This window comes from Dendrobates tinctorius, unplaced genomic scaffold (assembly GCF_039654945.1).
Source record: "Dendrobates tinctorius isolate UK_male_01 unplaced genomic scaffold, ASM3965494v1 ptg000154l, whole genome shotgun sequence".
Lineage (NCBI taxonomy): Eukaryota > Metazoa > Chordata > Amphibia > Anura > Dendrobatidae > Dendrobates > Dendrobates tinctorius.
Genome location: NW_027361821.1, coordinates 19518213 through 19535779, shown reverse-complemented (window position 1 = coordinate 19535779; position 17567 = coordinate 19518213). Strand labels below are relative to the sequence as shown.

Sequence of the window (17567 nt, the reverse complement as noted above, 5' to 3'; positions counted from 1 at the left end):
TTAATGATTGGTTTGCAGGTATATAGCAATTATCCCCAGAAAACTGAATTTGCATGTTGGCGTGGTTTTTAGCCACTCTACATCACCGGTACTAAGTGTCAGGTCACCTGAGCTAGTGGATACGGGGTTACTACTAAGAATAGATTTCATCTCTACTCTTGATTTTCCTGTTATTCATAGGTAGGACACACACAATTTGATATAAATTGATAAACTACCATATATTAATAAAGACAACAAAGCCACAAGTTCTATAAAACGGTCATGTTTAGTATCTTAATAGCTGCGTTTCTGGACATGTAATCATTACATCAGTAAGAAATATATGTTGTTACAAAATGAGAAAAAAAAACTACACAATTGTCAAGTTGTCGTTGTACAAAAAAAAAAAAAAAAAATTGCAAAGAAGTTACAGACTTCAAGTTTTTAGTCCACGCTACTTAATGCAGAAAATCCCCTCTCATATTTACAGTCTCTTCTTTCACCATGTATCCAGGCCAGGTCCGACGCTCCATGTCATACAGCCCCAGTCTAGGAGTTTGCCCAATCCTGGAAACGGAAGCAGTCGCTTGCGATCTTCCACACGCTGTTTGATGGTGTGGTATGCAGAGTCAGCAGGAAAATTTGGTTAAAATAGTGATGTTTATTTCCTTCAAATTTGACAGATCCATGTACAACCACCAGCACCGTCTTCTGTCCATGAGTAGCCATGTCTTTAAAAGGAAAAAAAAAAAATATGTACATTTACTACAGTTTTTTACAAAACCTACAAATATCTTGGGCTGGATCTGCTTGGCTGTGACTTAAATGGTCACAACTAATGTACTAAATATCAAAATTGTAAGTAACTTATTTACAGACAATGGTATTCTCCCTGTAAGAAAAAGTCATAGACTGCGAAGACTTCTGTCCCCGCCTGAGGTTTACTGCCTGTTTTCAAGTGTAATCTGCGTCTAGGAGCAAAGATGCCAAAAACAGACTGCACAAAGTGAGGGCTGCATGCTGCTTGGGTAAGTTACTGCCCTTTCATGTGACATCTTATTCATCGCTCCACTACTGTCTCTCCATGACCATAACCCGGACTTTTCAGAGAAAGGATCCAGCTCAACTGATATTAAATCTCCAACTTTATTTGGAAAGTTATAAAAATATCTTTACATTCAAAAAGCGTCCATCACGTTTCTGATGCACACGGCACTTTTACTCACACAATATCAGTAAAGATGCCATGCGCACCAGGAACGTGTAGGTTTCTACTGATGGACGCTTTTTTTGGCTGCATCTATGCTTTCAGCATTGTTAGCAATTGTTACCACCCACCTTTCGTGTCTCCCCTTTTTTCCCTCAGACTGTAAGCTTGCGAGCAGGGCCCTCATTCCTCTGGGTATCGGTTGATCTATGTGATTATTATTATGCTGTAGTGTCTTTTATTGTCTGTACAAATCCACTCTAAAATGTAAAGTGCGGCAGAATGTTGGTGCCATAGAAATAAAATTATTTTATACCCTTCCAAATAAATCAGTTAAAGCAAATCTAACACATGGAAAAAAAAAAAACAACCTGCAGATATGGAATTAATTTGCGTCTTGAACCTGCCTGTTGGCCTGCACTTAAAGCCCCGCTGCCAGGAGAAAATTAACTATTCCTCCTGGTAGTGTTCCGGTTTCAGATACGGGGACTGCGCCGACATGGGTTCAGTCACGGCGGCTGTAACCGTGCCCCCCTTCCCGCACTGAAAGACAGCCGGCCCTAATGCCGACAGCGCCCCTCCCCCCTACACTGACTGACAGCAGCTCAGCATTAGGGCTGGCTGTCAAACACTGCAAGGGTGGTGGTGGGGGGTGTGGGACAGTGTTACAGTCGCCACTCACTATACACAGAGCAGTTGATGAAGCCGCACCGGCGCCAACCCATGTCTGCAACTGGTACCCTAAAGGGTGGGATGAAATTAATTTCCTCCTGTCAGAGGAGGTCAGGCAGGTTAAAAATTTTATTAACCTGCAGATTAACCCCATATCTGCAGTTTTTTCACGTGATAGCTTCACTTTAAACTCAGATCTTACTCTAAAAATGCCATCCCATGAAGAGTGTTGTGTCAGCTACAGGTCATCAATATTCAGTCAATGCGGACGTCCGCTATGACGAAATAGAAGTCCCATCACCACTGAACATCAGATGAAGAAGGTATCTACTGTATTTATTTTAACCCCTTTACCGCCCCGAGCCTGTTTTCGTCTTCAGGACCAGGCCAAATTCTACAATTCTAACCGTTGACACGTTATGTAGTAATATCTCTGGAACGCTTCAATGGATCCCACCGACTCTGAGACTGTTGTTTTCGTGACATATTGTACTTCATGTTAGTGGTAAAATTTACTCGATATGACTTGCGTTTAGTTGTGAAAAAATTGGAAATTTGGTGAAAATGTTGCAATTTTCAAACTTTTAGTTTTTATGCCTTAAAACAGAGAGTTATGTCATACAAAATAGTTCAGAAATAACTTCTCACGTCTACCTTACATCAGCACAATTTGTGAAATAATTTTGTTAGGAACTTAAGGTTTAAAAGTTGACCAGCAATTTCTCATTTTTTCCAACAAAATTTACAAAACCTCTCTTTTTCTTAGAGACCACATCACATTTGAAGTGACTCTGATGCATCTATATGACAGAAAATACCCAAAAGTGACTCCATTCTAAGGGTATGTGCACACGCTGCGGAATGCTCTGCGGATTTGGCCGCGCGGATTTTGTAAAATCCACAGGTAAATCTGCAGGTCAAAAGACCTGCGGTTTTACCTGCGGATTGGCCTGCGGTTGTGTGGGCAGCACGGTGGCTCAGTGGTTAGCGCTGGAGTCCTGGGTTCGAATCCCACCAAGGACAACATCTGCAAGGAGTTTGTATGTTCTCCCTATGTTTGCGTGGATTTCCTTCGGGCACTCCAAAGACATACGGATAGGGAATTTAGATTGTGAGCCCCATCTGGGACAGTGATGAAATTATGTGCAAACTGTAAAGCGCTGCGGAATATGTTAGCGCTATATAAAAATAAAGATTATTATTATTATTATTTTGGCCTGCGGTTTTTCATCTCCACAATGGAGGAGATGGCAAACCGCAGCGGAATCCGCAGAAAGAATTGACATGTCAATTCTTTCTGCGGTTTTGAAACCGCAGCAAATCCGCGCGGAAAATTCCGCAGCGTCTGCACAGCGTTTTTTTTTTTCCATAGGGTATAAAGGTACTGTACAATGCAGCAGAAACTGCTGCGGATCCGCAGCAGAATCTGCAGCGTGCACACACCCTAAAAACTGCACCCCTCAAGGTGCTCAAAACCACTTTCAAAAAGTTTATTAACTCTTCAGGTGCTTCACAGGAACTGAAGCAATGTGGAATTAAAAAATGAACATTTAACTTTTTTCATAAAAATTTTACTTTAGATTCAATTTTTTTTATTTTCCCAAGTGTAAAAAGAGAAAATGGACCTAAGGCATTTGTTGTGCAATTTCTCCTGAATACATCAGTACGTGGGGAGAATCTACTGTTTGGGCGCACGGCAGGACTCGGAAGGGAAGGAGCACCATTTGACTTTCAGAATGCAAAATTGTTTGGAATAGAGAGAGGTCGTCATGTTGCGTTTGGAGAGCCCCTGATGTGCCTAAACAGTGGAAACCCCCAACAAGTGACCCCATTTTGGAAACTAGACCCCTCAAGGAATTTATCTAGATGAGTGGTGAGCACCTTGAACCCACAGAAGCTTCACCAAATTTTACAATGCTGATCTGTGAAAATAATATCCACCCCTCACAAAAAATGTTGTTTTAGCCCACAGTTTTTTCATTTTCACAAGGATAGCAAAAGAAAATGGACCCCAAAGTTTGTGCAATTTCTGCTGAGTACGTCGATATCCCATATTTCATCGAAAACTACTTTTGAGGTACAGTGAAAAGCTCAGAAGTGAATAAGCGCCATACTGACATTCAGATTTTGCTGGAATGGTTTGAGGGTGCCACGTCTGTTTGGCAGAGCCCCTGAAGTGCCAAAACAGCAGAAACCCCCAATGAAATCAACTAGGGGTGCAGTGATCATATCGTCACCACATGTGCCTCACAAAGTTTTATACCATTCGGTGGTGAAGAATGAATAATTTTGATTTTTACCACTAACTTGTTGTTTTAGCCCCAAGTTTTTAATTTTTCTAAGGGCTAATAGGAAAAATGGACCTCTGTTTGTTGTACAAATTTGTCAGTGCACCAATACCCTACATGTAATCGGGAAAAACTTTTCAGGCACAGTGGAAAGGAAGGAGCGCCATATTATAGTGAAGATTTTACTGTTATGGCTTGCAGGTGCCATGACCCATTGGGAGAGCCCCTGAGGTGCATGAACAGCAGAATCCCCGTAAGTGACCTCATTTTACAAACTACACCTCTCAATGAATTCATCTAGGGGTGCAGTGATCATATTGATACCACAGGTGGGTCACAGAATTTAATACCATTGCGCAGTGAAGAAAAAAACATTTTTACCACCAAAATTTAGTTTTAGCCCCAGATTTTACACTTTCATGCTGGGAAATGAGTAAAAATGGCACCAAAATTTGTCACACAATTTCTGCTGAATATAGAAATACCCCATATCTCGCTGTACAGTAATGCTTAGCCACACAGCGAGACTCGGGAGGGACGAAGCGCTATTTGCCTCCTAGAGCACAGATTTTGCTAGAATAGTCTGTGGACTACATATACAGAGCCCATAAGTTCTAGAAGAGCAGAATCCTTTAAGGGACCCCATTTTGGAAATTATACCCCTTTGGGAATTTACGTACAGGTTTACTGACGATTATGATTCCACTAGGTTATGGCCCGATGCTATCGCATCAGGAGGATGCGATAGCATCACACCTCTTGCCATGTTAACCCTCAACACACACACTCCTCTCACCTTTCACCATCTCCACTCACTCTTTCACTCCACATACGACCCCTTCTCTCACTCTGTCTCTCATACTCACGCCGTCATCGCCGCTGCTCCACGATCCCCGACATCTTCTTCCGCCGGCGCCATCCTGGATCCAGACGTTATCCACGCCGGCGACATGTTCTTGCGGCAACGCCATCTTGAGTATCGTAAAATCCCGCGATACTCAAGATGGCGTCGCCGGAGGAACATGTCGCCGGCGTGGACAACGTCGGGATCCAAAATGGCGTCGGCGAAATCTCGCGAGTTTTCGCCGACGCCATTTTGGATCCCGACGTCGTCCTCGCCGGCGACGCCATCTTGAGTATCGCGGGATTTCGCCGATCCAAAATAGCGTCGCCGCAGGAACATGTCGCCGGCGTGGATGCCGGCGGGATCCAAAATGGCGTCGGCGAAATCTCGCGAGATTTCGCCGACGCCATTTTGGATCCCGACGTCCTCCACGCCGGCGACAGGTTCTTGCGGCGACGCCATCTTGACTATCGCGGGATTTCGCCGATCCAAAATGGTGTCGCCGCAAGAACATGTCGCCGGCGTGGAGGACGTCTAGATCCAGGATGGCGCCGGCGGAAGATGATGTCGGGGATTGTGGATCAGCGGCGATGACGGCGTGAATATGAGTGACAGAGTGAGAGAAAGGATCGTATGTGGAGTGAAAGAGTGAGTGGAGATGGTGAAAGGCGTGTGTGTGTTGAGGGTTAACATGGAAAGAGGTGTGCGGTGACGTCACCGGTTACAACTGGACGGAAGTTGTTACAACCGGAAGCTGCTTAGGGCATTTATTATTATAGATGGGGGTTTTCCAGAAACAAGCAGCAGTGGATGTTGTTGAGTGAAAAATTGCAAATCTGCCATAGTAGTCACCAGTACGGTGTAGTGCCCATACATTGTGCGCCCAGCTCATGCTTCTGGAGAAACGCACCTGTAAATTAGGAGGGCTCTCATCCCTACAGAAATGTCATGTGAATGCAAAATTTGGTTTACACACACTGGGGCTCAGAAGGGCATTTGGATTTGGAAGTGCAGAATTTGCTTGATTCCTTTTTTTGAGGGGGGGCAAGGAGCCATTTAGCCTTTCCAGAGCCTTTGTACTACCAGTAATGTGGAAGCCCCCTAAATTTTCATTAACAGATGACGGACCTAAGTGGGGACTTGCTTTAATGTGGATTGATGTGAAGCTTTTTTGGGAATATTTTACACTTTTTGGGATCAAATTTAACTGGCGCTCTACACTGAGCACTTACTTCGGGGTGTGCATCTAAAACGCTGAGTGACGTGATTCAGATGAAACCTTCGAGGGAGCCGTTCCCTATAATGAGGCAGCAGTTACTCTGGACTCCATCTAGCCTCTGTTCAACGGTGCTTTTTTTTTTTTTTTTAACAGAGGTGCACAAAACTGTAGTGGTCCATGCTTTTATGCACATCTAAAAAGGCAGACACTGCCGAATCATAGGCCAGACAGCATCCACAGTGCCTCCATTTGCCTCATTGTAGGGAATCTTCCGCAGGGGGTTCTGCTTGAATCCTGCATTTCAGAGATTTACACGGAAATCCCGATGTAAGCTCTCAGTGTAGAGTGCAGGATAAATGTGATCAGTGCCTTACTGCGATCTTTGGGAGGCAGAATGAACAAATCAACAGCAGAGGAAGAATTGGATAGAAAAAATTATTATTGCATCACTTTATGCTGAGAGCTATAGCCATTTGATTTTTCAACTGATGGAGCTGTATGGCGGCTTGTTTTTTTTGCGGGACAAGATGACGTTTTCAGCGGTACCATGTTTATTTACATTCATCTTTTTGATCGCGTTTTATTTCACTTTTTGTTCGGCGATATGATGGAAAAAGCATCATGTTTTGCCCCCCCACCCCCCCTTTTTTTTTCCATGGTTTTTACTGAAGGGTTAACTAATGTGATAGTTTTATGGGGCGGGTCATTACGGACACGGCGATACCAACGTGAACTTTTTTAAATTCTTTTTATATAAAAAAAATACTAATTTATGGGTACAATATATAATTTATTTTGTGGTTTTTGAAAAAATGTTTACATTTTTATTTTTTAACCTTTTCACTTAGTCCCTCTATGGGATTTTTACTTTCATGTGCCTGATTGCTGTTATAAACCATTGCAATGCAGGAGCATTACCATAGTTTGTAACTCTCAGTCCTGCACTGACACAAGCATCTTAGAACTTGATATGCACATGGTCCAAGGGGCTTGCAATAGTCTGGTGGCCTGGATCTCGCCCAAGATGACCTCGTGTCACCATATGAACGATCGGGCCCCAGCGATGCCTTCTAAATGCTACAACCGCTAGAATGATGGGTAAATGTAAAGATCGGGCAGCAGCCTCTAACTGTATGGGATGTGGGGTTCTTCTCCATACATTACTTACAGCCAGCCATTACCAAAGTGGATAACAACTGATTGATGGAGGTGCCAACCTAACCCAATGTATAGGTTATTAATTGGTTCCAGACAAGCCCTTTAAACAATTCTTAGTGCAAGCTACCTTAAGGATCACCATTAATTTTACATTTTAGTGACGCTGCAATACCAAATATGTTCACTTGTGAAAAATTTTAAACTGGGCGATTCCGATTTTTATAAAACCTTTGTTTTTTCTTTTTAATTCTCAGAGACTTGAAAATTCAGTTGTCTTATAGCTTAAGCTATATACTGAATATACCATAGTATTGTAGTAAATATAGTATAAATCATCATCTCCTATGAGACATCACAGATGTACCAAAATAGGAGCAACGGGGGGGGGGCTTCCCATTAACAAGCTGCGATCTTGCTACGTAGGTGGGGTCGGATGTGTCAGTAAACCCTGATACCACACATCTTATATTAATGCTTTCAGGGACTGAAGAGAAAATGAATGGACAGCGGCATCGCTCCGATCGCTGCGGTGCCAGACAGGCTGAGCTCTTCAGCCTGCTCCATACACCCAATGTGTAATTTACATATACACCACACCTTGGGAAAGGGTTAACATGGGCTCAAATTTCCACTTCTTAAATGTGTAAAAACTTAGATCACATGTAGGGTACGGGTAGGTTTCTGTAGAATGTACTTTTACTTGCGGAGCTGCAAAAATCATAATGATGTCCCAGCAATCCCACCCACGATCCGATGTGGATGGGATCGCTGGGACATAGCTCACCAGCGATCAGCTGTCACACAGACAGCCCCTCCAGCGATCAGGACCAGCGAGCACGCTGGTTACCAATGTAAACATCGGGTTTCTAAGGGCTGTGGGGCCCTTAGAAACCCGATGTTTACCCTAGATACCAGCGTGCACTGCAGGCAGGGCAGGAGGTGGAGGCAGAGCGGCGCACAGACAGACCGGCGTAGCTCTGCTATCTGCTACTCCGGTCTGACAGACTGGAGTAGCAGATAGCAGAGCTACTCCGGTCTGTGTGCCGCTCTGCCTCCACCTCCTGCCCTGCCTGCAGTGCACGCTGGTATCTAGGGTAAACATCTGGTTTCTAAGGGCCCCACAGCCCTTAGAAACCCGATGTTTACATTGGTAACCAGCGTGCAGCGTCGCTCATCGCTGGCTCCCGCTGCCACACGCAGCGATGCGAGCCGGGCAGCGGGAGACCAGCGATGAAAAAATGGCCCAGGACGATCCAGCACGATCAGCGATACCCGGCAGGGGGGCCAATCGCTGCTGGATGTCACACACAGCGATCTCGCGAGATCGCTGTGTGTAACGGGTCCTTAAATCGACTAAGGAATCTATTCAGACATTGCTCCATTCCTGACTCCAGGCTTGTGCTGGTCACTACTGTGCCACTTTCATCACTTCATTTTCATTAATCAACTGTTACAGATCGTGTGCGCCCTCTAGTGGGCAAACTTTTCCACTGCACGATGGCACTTTGAATTCTCTGTCTGAATTCTGTTCTAGATAATGCATCCTCTTATTAGAGTAAAGTTGAAGCCTTCTCACCGTGGACTGGCTGACAATCAAACATAGTCACTGAAAATTCACTTGACGGTAACATATCGAAAAACTCAATAAGGGCACTCTGTCCAGAAATCGGATTGCCGTTCCAAACCAAAGTGGCGGTGTCCATATACAGTTTTGTAAGTTGCTACAAAATATAAAAAAAAGAAAAGAAAATTCATTAAAAGTTCACTCAATGTATCCCATATAATTTCTAAACATAAACAGAGATAAGATATAAAGCACCTTCTGGACAATTTATTTTCAATAATATTACACATATTTCAAAAAGTTTAGCTAAACTTTTTATGGTCATAATTTAACTCCGAAAAGAAGAAAGTTAAAGCTCTATTAAAATAATATATATATTTATTATACACACACACCATATATACTAATGTATATGCGGTCATAAATAAGCTTATAGGAAATCAGAGGGTAGATAATGACAGGCTCTGCCATCAGAATACAGCTCACTAAATGACTCACTGTTGACTCATTCCGCAGTCTGCAAAGTATAGTACAACCAGCAACACAGATGCATTAATTACAGGACACACGGGAAAAGCCACTCGTGTATTTCAGACCTCATCTGGGTCATTAGTCATGGCTACAGTAACGTTCATTAAGATTGCCCTGTTGTGTTTTACTGCCCTAAAACCAAAAGTTCCGTGATATAATTTTGGACCAAATGCTGTTTGTTAGCACAGGACACCGATGATACCGAGTTGTTGGGTGGGGGACCATGTCAGGGACAGGGTTAGTGCCAAACTTATGGCATGTGGCTCACTCACCTACATGTCCACAATGCAGTCACAACAGTACTGACTGGCCAGTAAACTAATGTGGCTATAGAACTGTAACCTAAAGGCAGAGATGGTTTATTACCGTCTGTGCCTTCTCCATAGCGGTATACGCAGCGCCAAACAAGTGCTGTGTACACAGTAATAGGAAGAGCTGTCCAGCCAGGAAGCTGCATTTCCCTTGGACTAATATACCAGTCCCAGATATAAGGGAAATAAGATGAAAATAAAAATATTTCAATATGTATAACTTCATGGGGGCACAACGTGCAAAATATATTTGATTTATTTATGTTACATTTAACAGGTAAAAAAATAAATAAAAAGGTCACTGTCAGTCCAAATCCATGGGTCCACTATATAAATATATTTGTTACAGAACGGGGAATTGTAAGTGTATTTTAGTAATTCTTTGTGATCACAATTTAAAAAAAAAATGGGAAAAATCTGATACTTATTTCCCAACCAATATCACTCAATAGCTATAGAAAATAAAAATAAGAAAATATGACACACAAATGAAGCCCCATGTATCTCGAAGAAAATAAAAAGACGCAAACAATTTAAGTATCTGAACAATAATTTTTTTTTACAGCTCTTTAAACGGCATATATATAAAAAACAAACAAACACAAAACATAAAAATGTGCCCAGTGGGGAATAAGGGTAAATGGCTCAATTTTGAACTATTTATTCAATGATTACATTGACAGCTGATTCAGCGCAGTTACTTATTTGCAACGATGATGTCGCATCTACCCATGAGACTGATGCAGTCGATCTCTGGCCTTAAAGGGAATCTCTGCAGTGCACAGGCGCCGGGAAAGGTCAGAGAGGTCCGATGCCTGCGCACTGCAGTACTTTACTATGCCCTCAACAGGGAAGAGAAAGTACGCCTGCGCAGGAGCCGCGACAGAAGTAAGAAGGAGGACGTCATCTCTAGAAGATGGGAGGGACCGAACTGTGACACCCATCGGACCGGACTGGATTCCCGGATGAGTATAATCTAACTCATTTTTATCCTCTTTCAGGTTACACTGGGGGCTTATCTACAGCATTACAGAATGCATTACAGAATGCTGTAGATAAGCCACTGATGGCGGTGGCCGCATCTTATAGGCCAAAAATGGGGTGACAGATTCCCTTTAACACTGTACAAGGCCAATGAAGTCAGTGATTGACTGCAGCAGTCACGTGGGTTGGCAGTAAGCAACTGTCAGACATCTCTGGAGTAGATTCCAGGAAGAGCAGAGGGATCCTATTTATACCCCTGGTATGGGCAGAGGAAACACCTAATCCATATCGGATGACTTGTCGATCCTGCCAAAATCAGTATGTGTATGGCGGTGCTCAGCCGTCCTCCTTAGTATAATGTGTATGACCGCCTTAAGGCCACATTCACACGTTCAGTATTTGGTCAGTATTTTACCTCAGTATCTGTAAGCCAAAACCAGGAGCGGGTGATAATTCCAGAAGTGGTGACGGGTTTCTATTACACTTTTCCTCTGATTGTCCCGTTCCTGGTTTTAGCTACAAATACTGATGTAAAATACTGACCAAGTACTGAACGTGGCCTTAAGTTAAAGTATCGAACACCATTTAAGTACTAGTTTTGAGGTCCTGTACACAATATATGACTAATTCCGTCTCCTTGCTGCCAGCTGCTACGATCAGTTCTGTTTCACTAGAAAGGAAAAAGATGAACATCCAGCTTACCCTTCTCCTCTTGTCAATGGTTTCATAGTACAGACTAACAAACTCGTCTGCAGCCCTACATGCAAGGTCCACATCAGTCCGGAAGTCCTAGGGAACAATGGTAGAAATATCTCTTATTAAGCCATGTTTAGCTAGGACTAAGTACTAGACAGACATGTAATGCAATCCAACAAGGAGGAGCAAGCTGCTGTCCAACCTTATGTCCCAGACTCGTAGAAATGTGCAAAGCAGTTTAATATTCCCCCTTATGTGATCGTTCATTCCATATTAAGGATCATACCAAATCCACAAAGCTAAAAGCAGAGACGCTGGGACATTAGGACAAGGGCGCACACAACATAACCGTCACATCCACCAGACTTAAGCTGTGTGCACATGCTGCGGATTTGGCCCTGCAGATCCTCAGCAGTTTCTGCTGCGGTGTACAGTACCATTTAAGTCAATGAAAAACGCTGTGCAGACTGTGCGGAATTTTCCATGCGCATTTGCTGCGGTTTTAAATCCGCAGCATATCACTTCTTTGTGCGGCTTCCGCAGCGGTTTGGCACCTGCTCCATGACAGTTGTCAAACGGCCGGGGAAAACCGCAGGCTAATCCACAGTAAATCCGCAGGTCTTTTGAACTGCGGATTGGACAAATCAGCGCGGAAAATTCCGCAGCAGATTCCGCAACGTGTGCACATACCCTAAGAGATCAGATAACATTTGGGGGACACCCTATAGAAAGGGCAAACAGTGCTTATTACCTTTTTTTGCCTCCTGAAGCTGAGCAAGAGTTCATCTATACAAATTAGGAAGCGCCATCAGTGCTCCACTCATTAAGCGACTCCCTAGGTGTATGGAGGAGTTGGTGGGTCGTAGGAAACCAGGACACTGAATTCTCTCTGCAACTTCGGGTCCCGTTACATTTAGCGATGCACCAGCGATCCCGACAACGATATGACGCGGTCAGGATCGCTGGTGCATCGCTAAGTGGTTGCTAGTGAGCTGCCAAACAGGCAGATCTCACAGCGATGCAGCAGCGATACAGTGGTCGTTACTTACCTGTCAGACAAGGCGATCCTGACGTCCTCCCACCCGCGTCCACGCATCACTCGTCGGCGCCAGCAGGGAGCCGCTGCTGAGAAACGGCCTAGGACGTTCTTGCGTGATCAGCGATGGCCAGCGGGGGAGCCGGTCAGAGGTGTCATATATAGCGATATCGCTACTGAGTCACAAAATCGGTGATGCTTTAGCGATATCGCTATGTGTGAAGCCCCCTTAAGGCTACAGTGACAGGAAACATCCGCAATGAAAAGGCTGTATTATCTTGAAATTCCCCATAAAGGTCTTTTTTGGAAGACCTTATGGTGGGTGGTGGGAGGACAGTGTGTGAAGTGAGGAAAAAAAATAAAATAAAACTTAAAACAAACAAATAAAAGTCACTGCCCGCAACAAAACTTTAAGTAAACAAAAAGACACAGCCAGCCTGAATCCCCATCCAATATATAAAAATAACTACTATACAATCTAAAGTATTTTTTAGCGGTCCTTAGAAGTAATACAAAAATCTAAATAAAATGTGAAATGTAGACATGTGCTTCCTATAGACGTGTATTTCTTTATACCCCCCCCCCAATATCAGAAGGGAAAAAAAGGATATAAAAATGATATATTAGGCCCCATGTATCACAAAAAGAGAGGCAAAAGTTACACTGGATCAAGACTCATGATGGATAAAACCAGCCTGACTTCTGCTGCACACCACCTGAGCGGCTACGAAGCAACGGCAGCTTCTGGATCTGTGACGATGTCGTTTCTCGTACAAAAACCCTAACCTGTCATTTATACCCTACTGTGAAAGTCGTAAAACTAAAAATGAAACCAAAACAAGCCCAAGGATTGAACTAAAAACCCCTTCATATTGGCTTCATTGACATTACATTGGTATGCTATGAGAGAAAATAAACAGGTATTAGCTGATCGGTAGGGGCATGGGGGGCGGAATCTCCACCGATCTTATACTCATGGTCATCAGAAGTACTGGACGGCCCTTTTAAAGGGATAAGGTTTGATATACTGTGTATGGAAACTGTCAATACAGCTAAAAGTTTTGTCTGATCAGTGATGTGTGTGGGTTATACAGAGCTCAGCATTCAGAGCACTGCTAGATTTGCAGCAGAGAAAACAGGGATTTTATCAAAACTGCAGAAAGCAGCCCAGTCAGTGACACATGGCAGGAATCAGGGTCTCTGTCTCCACCTCAGATTACATAGCAAATACCCGATTGATTTGCAGGACTCTGGTTCAGCATCCAGGGCAGTGGCCACGAATCTCTTACCATCCGGCGTCCCTGGCGTGGCATGTGACTTCCAGAGATCACACAACGCAATCTGACACACAGACTATTCTGCATCAGCCCCGGCCAGTCAGAATCCCAGAGGGGGGCGCCAGAAGGTAAGAGGATGGCAAGTCTGGCAGCCAGGTATCACTGCCCGGAGTCTGGAGAATTGATTCTCTATGTGACACATGCCATGTAATTGGACATTCTGCTATCACCCACACACGCAGGAGACCCCGCTGATCACCTGTGGCACTGATGTCCAGGCTTGGAAGAGATGCTGCCATCCCATCATACAACTCCTGTGCGGGCCGATGTGTTCCCATGGTTACAGACACTCCTGGGAGTCTCCTACATGCTCCCTACGTTACAGATCACACTCCTGTGTGGTGGGGAGGGGACGGGAACTAGCACGAGCTGGCTGATAACGGAAAACAATAGAACGGAAGGCATTTCTCCGGATAGGACGCCACCGTCTATGGTAAATGAGCAGAAGCCGCAATACACACGGCGCGGTGCCGCAGCAGCACGGGCACAGCTATACTCACATTAGTGGCCATGGCCGCAATCCCCGCACACTGCCGGTACAGAGCAGATCTCTGCAGCTACAACCTCCGACCACACTGGTTCCGGTACACGGAAGACTCATCCCCCCGGAAGCTACCGAGCCCATGTGCTTCCGCTGACGTGATAATCTCACAGTGTCCTCTAGGAGGCGCTCACGAGCTACGAATGCACAGTAATCGTCGGTCTGTGAAACTTGGCACATGGGTGCTGCACCTGCGCAGTAGCGTCTGTGAGGGGCTGTCCGGGAACGCGTGTATCTTCCGATGTTTGTTTTCGTCTTATTTATATTTTACTTAATGTTTATTTATTTTTTTTCTAGTAGGAAATTGAATCATTACTGGCAGGATATAATATTACTGCACAGCCTGACGGAGGCGCTCTTCTGGCCATATCAGGACTCCCGGGGGTAGTGTTAGCTGTACTCCACTAATAATGCCACTCTGCCTTCAAGAATAGTGACAAAGTGCTGCCAGATATTGTCACCCTGCCACCATTAGCCCCTTCATGACTAGTCAGGTAGCATTTTCCGCTTTCATTTTTCCTCACTGACTTGCAAGAACAATCATGTTGTTTCTTAGATTATCAAAGCTGTTAGAGCATTCATGTTACAATATAATGTAAAATGGTAGAAAATTCCCCGACATTGGATCATCATCCGATCCTTCCATGTGTAGTACGGGGTCTGTCACTCTCTCCCTGCCCTCCATGTGTAGTGCGGGGTCTGTCACTCTCTCCCTGCCCTCCATGTGTAGTGTGGGGTCTGTCACTCCCTGTCCTCCATGTGTAGTATGGGGTCTGTCACTCTCTCCCTGTCCTCCATGTGTAGTGCGGGGTCTGTCACTCTCTCCCTGCCCTCCATGTGTAGTGTGGGGTCTGTCACTCTCTCCCTGCCCTCCATGTGTAGTGTGGGGTCTCTCACTCTCTACCTGCCCTCTATGTGTAGTGTGGGGTCTGCCACTCTCTCCCTGCCCTCCATGTGTACTGTGGGGTCTGTCACTCTCTCCCTGCCCTCCATGTGTAGTGCAGGGTCTGTCACTCTCTCCCTGCCCTCCATGTGTAGTGCGGGGTCTGTCACTCTCTCCCTGCCCTCCATGTGTACTGTGGGGTCTGTCACTCTCTCCCTGCCCTCCATGTGTAGTACGGGGTCTGTCACTCTCTCCCTGCCCTCCATGTGTAGTGCGGGGTCTGTCACTCTCTCCCTGCCCTCCATGTGTAGTGTGGGGTCTGTCACTCCCTGTCCTCCATGTGTAGTATGGGGTCTGTCACTCTCTCCCTGTCCTCCATGTGTAGTGCGGGGTCTGTCACTCTCTCCCTGCCCTCCATGTGTAGTGTGGGGTCTGTCACTCTCTCCCTGCCCTCCATGTGTAGTGTGGGGTCTCTCACTCTCTACCTGCCCTCTATGTGTAGTGTGGGGTCTGCCACTCTCTCCCTGCCCTCCATGTGTACTGTGGGGTCTGTCACTCTCTCCCTGCCCTCCATGTGTAGTGCAGGGTCTGTCACTCTCTACCTGCCCTCCATGTGTAATGCGGGGTCTGTCACTCTCTACCTGCCCTCCATGTGTAGTGCAGGGTCTGTCACTCTCTTCCTGCCCTCCATGTGTAGTGTGGGGTCTGTCACTCTCTACCTGCCCTCTATGTGTAGTGTGGGGTCTGCCACTCTCTCCCTGCCCTCCATGTGTAGTGTGGGGTCTGTCACTCTCTACCTGCCCTCCATGTGTAGTGCGGGGTCTGTCACTCCCTGTCCTCCATGTGTAGTATGGGGTCTGTCACTCTCTACCTGTCCTCCATGTGTAGTGCGGGGTCTGTCACTCTCTCCCTGCCCTCCATGTGTAGTGTGGGGTCTGTCACTCTCTACCTGTCCTCCATGTGTAGTGTGGGGTCTGTCACTCCCTGTCCTCCATGTGTAGTATGGGGTCTGTCACTCTCTACCTGCCCTCCATGTGTAGTGCGGGGTCTGTCACTCTCTCCCTGCCCTCCATGTGTAGTGCGGGGTCTGTCACTCTCTACCTGCCCTCTATGTGTAGTGTGGGGTCTGTCACTCCCTGTCCTCCATGTGTAGTATGGGGTCTGTCACTCTCTCCCTGTCCTCCATGTGTAGTGCGGGGTCTGTCACTCTCTCCCTGTCCTCCATGTGTAGTGTGGGGTCTGTCACTCTCTCCCTGTCCTCCATGTGTAGTGCGGGGTCTGTCACTCTTTCCCTGCCCTCCATGTGTAGTGCGGGGTCTGTCACTCTCTACCTGCCCTCCATGTGTAGTGCGGGGTCTGTCACTCTTTCCCTGCCCTCCATGTGTAGTGCGGGGTCTGTCACTCTCTACCTGCCCTCTATGTGTAGTGTGGGGTCTGCCACTCTCTACCTGTCCTCCATGTGTAGTGTGGGGTCTGTCACTCCCTGTCCTCCATGTGTAGTATGGGGTCTGTCACTCTCTACCTGCCCTCCATGTGTAGTGCGGGGTCTGTCACTCTCTCCCTGCCCTCCATGTGTAGTGCGGGGTCTGTCACTCTCTACCTGCCCTCTATGTGTAGTGTGGGGTCTGTCACTCCCTGTCCTCCATGTGTAGTATGGGGTCTGTCACTCTCTCCCTGTCCTCCATGTGTAGTGCGGGGTCTGTCACTCTCTCCCTGTCCTCCATGTGTAGTGCGGGGTCTGTCACTCTCTCCCTGTCCTCCATGTGTAGTGTGGGGTCTGTCACTCTCTCCCTGTCCTCCATGTGTAGTGCGGGGTCTGTCACTCTTTCCCTGCCCTCCATGTGTAGTGCGGGGTCTGTCACTCTCTACCTGCCCTCCATGTGTAGTGCGGGGTCTGTCACTCTTTCCCTGCCCTCCATGTGTAGTGCGGGGTCTGTCACTCTCTACCTGCCCTCCATGTGTAGTGTGGGGTCTGTCACTCTCTACCTGTCCTCCATGTGTAGTGCGGGGTCTGTCACTCTCTACCTGTCCTCCATGTGTAGTGTGGGGTCTGTCACTCTCTACCTGCCCTCTATGTGTAGTGTGGGGTCTGTCACTCCCTGTCCTCCATGTGTAGTATGGGGTCTGTCACTCTCTCCCTGTCCTCCATGTGTAGTGCGGGGTCTGTCACTCTCTCCCTGTCCTCCATGTGTAGTGCGGGGTCTGTCACTCTCTCCCTGTCCTCCATGTGTAGTGTGGGGTCTGTCACTCTCTCCCTGTCCTCCATGTGTAGTGCGGGGTCTGTCACTCTTTCCCTGCCCTCCATGTGTAGTGC

The 17567-nt window shown here is 46.2% G+C and overlaps 1 protein-coding gene across 1 annotated transcript; it reads right to left on the bottom strand.

Annotated features, from left to right (window-relative positions):
- Positions 1 to 249: 249 nt before the first annotated feature.
- On the bottom strand, positions 250 to 14488 carry NXT2 (nuclear transport factor 2 like export factor 2). The gene is made up of 4 exons (XM_073547644.1): positions 14330 to 14488; positions 11463 to 11549; positions 8947 to 9091; positions 250 to 713 (listed from the first exon to the last, which is right to left on the bottom strand). Exons 1-4 carry the CDS (start codon positions 14339 to 14341, stop codon positions 532 to 534), a joined length of 426 nt encoding a protein of 141 aa, XP_073403745.1. The 5' UTR covers positions 14342 to 14488; the 3' UTR covers positions 250 to 531.
- Positions 14489 to 17567: the final 3079 nt, after the last annotated feature.